Source organism: Ascaphus truei, chromosome 2, assembly GCF_040206685.1.
Source record: "Ascaphus truei isolate aAscTru1 chromosome 2, aAscTru1.hap1, whole genome shotgun sequence".
NCBI classification, from domain to species: domain Eukaryota; kingdom Metazoa; phylum Chordata; class Amphibia; order Anura; family Ascaphidae; genus Ascaphus; species Ascaphus truei.
The window spans coordinates 80,723,032-80,727,741 of record NC_134484.1 but is presented as its reverse complement, the minus strand read 5'-3'; the positions used below and the strand labels follow the sequence as shown (position 1 = coordinate 80,727,741).

The window sequence follows — 4,710 nt, the reverse complement described above, 5'->3', positions numbered from 1 at the left end:
GAAATAGCTATACCTGTAAACCTGAATGCTTATTTTTTAAGCTAATATTTAAATGCATGGAATATATAATACATATGGTTGTGTAAGGGAAACATGGGAGTTAGTGACAAAATAAGGAGAGAATGCAGTAGCTATTAAAAAGATGCAATTCGCATTGCTGAATTTTAAATTAGTATTTAGATACGGTTGTACTAGTAAAAATGATGTTTCTACATCAATATCGCCTACATTACTGTATATAAGTACAGTAGTATGGGTGCTTCATTCAGTAGTGGTGTTTATGTCAAATAAAGTATTTTATTAGAATTTCTATTATTTATGTAAACACATATTAGTGCTTCACAATATGTTCCAATCTCTTCTATTAAACAAATTGTCACAAAATTAAATTTTGGGGAAGATTAAACTACATACATTGTAACTGAAGCATTCATTTCTATTTCAGCATTTAACTTCTTGTAATGATACTTTATGCTGAATCTATAATCCCACATGCGACAAGCATTTACAATATTAAGTGCTAGGGTGACTTACATCATCGCACCATCTGAGAAGATTCAATTACTGTCAGTACTACAGTGTTTCGTGCCTGTTTATTGTTGGCTCTTGTCATCTGCTTGTGATCGGATTAGTATTATTTCTGCATGATAACAACATTTAGATCAGTGTCCCAAAGGAGAAATGAGCATGTTAATCTGTGTTATGTACCTCATTCTAAACCCCAGAGAAGGCAGGATACAAAACAATCTCAGTTTGATAGGGGTAGCAATTTAATAGGAGTCTATAAAACCCAGGCGAAGGAGTTTATACACAGATAGTGTGAGATTCCCATCCTGCAAGAAGAGGTGACAAAGATCAAGTAAGAACATCAAAAGTTATAAGGATGTCCCGGAGACATGATTGGGGATATGCCAGCCACAATGGTGAGTATATAGATTTGTTATAGATGATAAGACATTGGGATTTTAGTACTGTAGATTGTACCATAAATTTAAATGTTGAGAGAAAATAATACATCATTGTACAATGGAATATGTTATGCACATTTAAGGTAATTTTTATACATACAAACTGTTTGTCTAAATACATTTTTCCAATTTATTATATAATGTATCCCATTATTAAATACTTTTTTTGTCTGATTAATGGGGACATTTAAATGAAAATGTTTGTGTGTACGTTTAGTTACATGAACCTAATCTCAACAAGGGTATTACTTCTATTTTATTCTCTGTGTGGAATGCCCTTAACACTTTAGCCTGCTTTATTACAACCTTTCAAAAGCCAAGACTGGATTATGAACACTGACTTGTGTTACACACGTAACTATAGAGCAGTGATTCCCAACCTTTTTTGTTTGAAGGAACCCTTGAAGCATTTCGAAAAATCTTGGGGAACCCCTATCTGGCTGACACATATTAAGTTCGACAGGGGTAAATCACAAAATTCACACCTCACAAGCCCCCTCTATTTCCCACCCTCGACCCATGTATTTCTCTCCCCTCCATCTCACTCACTCTGTCCCTTCCGCTTTGCACTTATTTATCCCCTGCGTCTCACTCTTACTCCCTCTTTTCCTCACTCCCCCTCCCCCTCCATCTCACATCACCCCCAACATCTCACATCACTCTCCCCCCCTGCATCTCACATCACCCTCCCCCCCTGCATAATCTCACATCACCCTCCCTCTGTATCTCACATCACCCATCCCTTCTGCATTTCACATCACCCTCTGCCACCATGGATCTCACATCATCTCCCCCCCCCCCAAATGACTAACTCAGGCGGGAGGAGAGGTTGGAATCCTGCGGTTGCCGGTGGAGGAGGTGGCGGCAGGCAGCAGAACAGCAGAGCAGGCAGGACTGCACGCGCTCGCTCTAGCTAGCAGCAGGCACCAGAAGTGCCGGGTCACACTGCTAGAGCGTGCTCCGACCCTGCAGTCCTGAGAGCGAGCGGGCGTGTAATTGAGAGTCCATGGTCCGTAGGCGGAACCCCTGAGACTGCTTCACAGAACCCCAGAATCACTGCTATAGAGTAAGGACCTTGAGCACAAACCTATCCCATTGCTCATGCTTGCCATAAAAAACACCTATAGTAGTATAGGAGAAGAGATTGGTGTGTGCTGCTTCTTAAGAAGCGGAATTGTAATGCATTCAAGACTCTCTTCCGGAGTTTGAAATTACCATGTAGGATAAAACAACGCTATCAATCATATCATTTTAGATTTCATTTTGATCAGCGTCATGAATATGTTTGCCACTTATCTCAGTATACAGTAATTAGCAAATTCACAATTGCCCATAACACCCGGAATAAGCGTGTTAATAATTTTGTAGTGAATGCCTTATCTAGGACAACCCCTTGTTTGACTTGCATTTTATCACATGCTAGGTGAATGTTTATTTAGACCAGGCTTCCCTTGAATTGGGCTTTTCATATTAATGTTATTAAATTCCTTTAAGAACTTTACATGCCCTTTTATTAAAGATAATTGGAATTGCTGGAAATAACGTTTTCAACTTTTATGTCACTACTCATTTTCACATCACAGGGTTTGGTAGCAATTATAATTTATGATAACTCCAATAATAAAAGTAATTTTAATAGAATTATTTTTTTTAACTTTTTATATTTCTCTTAAGTTATGATAACTTTTACTGGTAAAAAGAAAAAAAATCTCATTGATGTAATAACATGTACAGGGTTTCAAAAACACAGAGTCTCAGTCTTATGTGTCACAGGTGTCATAATACATATACAGTGTATACTACATGTGAAAAAGAAGTATGTGAGGCTTCAAAGCTCTGTACACTTTAATACATTGGGCAGGAACAATTTGGTTCCAAAAAGTTTTTTTTTCTCCAGTTTATTAGACATATTATTGATTATTTATAATATTAGTTTGCATTGTGATAGTGTGATAGTTTGGGAGAGATGTGTGGATATTATAACATTTGTTACCAAGCAAAAATACTTGTATACCTTTTATTTAAGTGATATCCTATTCCTTACTTACATCCTTGTGATAGGCAGGCCTGTTATGTTAATTGCAAATGATTACACCGATATTGGGTATTATGATGCTTTTTTATTTTTAGGGCCAGATCAGTGGACTGATTTTTTTCCATCTGCAAGAGGAGACCATCAGTCCCCTATTGAACTCCACACTAGGTATATAAAACATGATGGTACTTTGCGACCCTGGAAATCCACCTACCACCCATCAACATCATTAACTATTGTCAACGATGGAACCACTTGTAGGGTGGTATTTGATGATTCTACTGACAAATCAGGTGACCTTCCATTGTGCTTTATAAACATACATTATCTGAAGGCAAAGTGTTCTTTGCATGATACATTGCTGTATGAAAAGTAAATCATAACCTTATGGGATATGCACTTGAAACATTTCATACATGCACATACAGTACTGATCTGTGCATTATAGGTAGGGTGACCAGATTTTGAAAATGAAAAACCGGGACACATTTTTTTTTTGTAAATATATATAACAGTTTATTTATTGTAGTACACTTATACTTTACTACCATTAGAGAGAGTGTGTGTGTGTGTGTGTGTACACCTCAATAATCGAACAAAAAAACCCCCAGATGTGAATGATTCTGAACCCATTAACCAGTGTCTGGATGCCCCATCTTCACAATTTCTAAAAGAAGCAATCCCGCCTGGGATCTTACCTGATTCGCAGTTCCTCAAGGTACTATACTGGAGGGGAGGTGTTCCTTACCTGTCTTCCGATGTCTCCCGCGTGAAATTTGAGTCAGATCTGGAAGAAAGCAGAGTAGGTTACTTCGGTGTAGGTATACAGCAGTTAAGATAAGACAGAGGGTGAGGGAGACAGGGAGGGAGGGTGAGGGAGGGAGACAGGGATGGAGGGAGACAGGGAGGGAGAGCGAGGGAGGAAGACAGGAAGGGAGGGCGAGGGAGGGAGGGAGACAGGGAGACAGACAGGAAGGGAGGGCGAGGGAGGGAGACAGACAGGAAGGAAGGGCGAGGGAGGCAGACAGGAAGGGAGGGCGAGGAAGACAGACAGACAGGGAGGGAGGGCGAGGAAGGGAGGGCGAGGGAGGGAGGGAGACAGACAGGAAGGGAGGGCGAGGGAGGGAGACAGGGAGGGAGAGGGAGGGAGCGAGAGGGAGGGAGGGCGAGGGAGGGAGACAGACAGGGCGGGAGGGCGAGGGAGGGAGGGAGGGAGGGCGAGGGAGGGAGACAGGGAGGGAGGGAGACAGGGAGGGAGAGACAGGGAGGGAGAGACAGGGAGGGAGAGACAGGGAGGGTGAGACAGGGAGGGTGAGACAGGGAGGGAGAGACAGGGAGGGTGAGACAGGGAGGGTGAGACAGGGAGGGAGGGTGAGACAGGGACGGAGGGAGAGACAGAGAGGGAGGGAGGATTAGACAGGGAGGAAGGGTGAGACAGGGAGGGAGGGAGGGTGAGACAGGGAGGGAGGGAGGGTGAGACAGGGAGGGAGGGAGGGTGAGACAGGGAGGGAGGGTGAGACAGGAAGGGAGGGAGGGTGAGACAGGGAGGGAGGGAGGGTGAGACAGGGAGGGAGGGAGGGAGGGTGAGACAGGGAGGGAGGGAGGGTGGGACAGGGAGGGAAGGAGGGTGAGACAGGGAGGGAGGGAGGGTGAGACAGGGAGGCAGGGACGGAGGGAGGGTGAGACAGGGAGGGAGGGAGGGTGAGA

At 43.1% G+C, this 4,710-nt stretch overlaps 1 protein-coding gene across 2 annotated transcripts in view; it reads left to right on the top strand.

Moving 5' to 3' along the window:
* The first annotated feature begins 680 nt into the window (after nucleotides 1-680).
* LOC142481919 (carbonic anhydrase 3-like) overlaps nucleotides 681-4,710 on the top strand; it is a 38,534-nt gene continuing 34,504 nt past the window's right edge. The window contains exons 1-2 of one of the 2 annotated variants that reach the window (XM_075582986.1): nucleotides 681-923; nucleotides 3,099-3,296. In XM_075582986.1, coding sequence (XP_075439101.1) covers nucleotides 884-923; nucleotides 3,099-3,296 — 238 coding nt within the window. In that variant the 5' untranslated portion in view covers nucleotides 681-883. The remainder of the gene's footprint in view (nucleotides 924-3,098; nucleotides 3,297-4,710) is intronic. The other variant, XM_075582985.1, reaches the window with a different exon arrangement.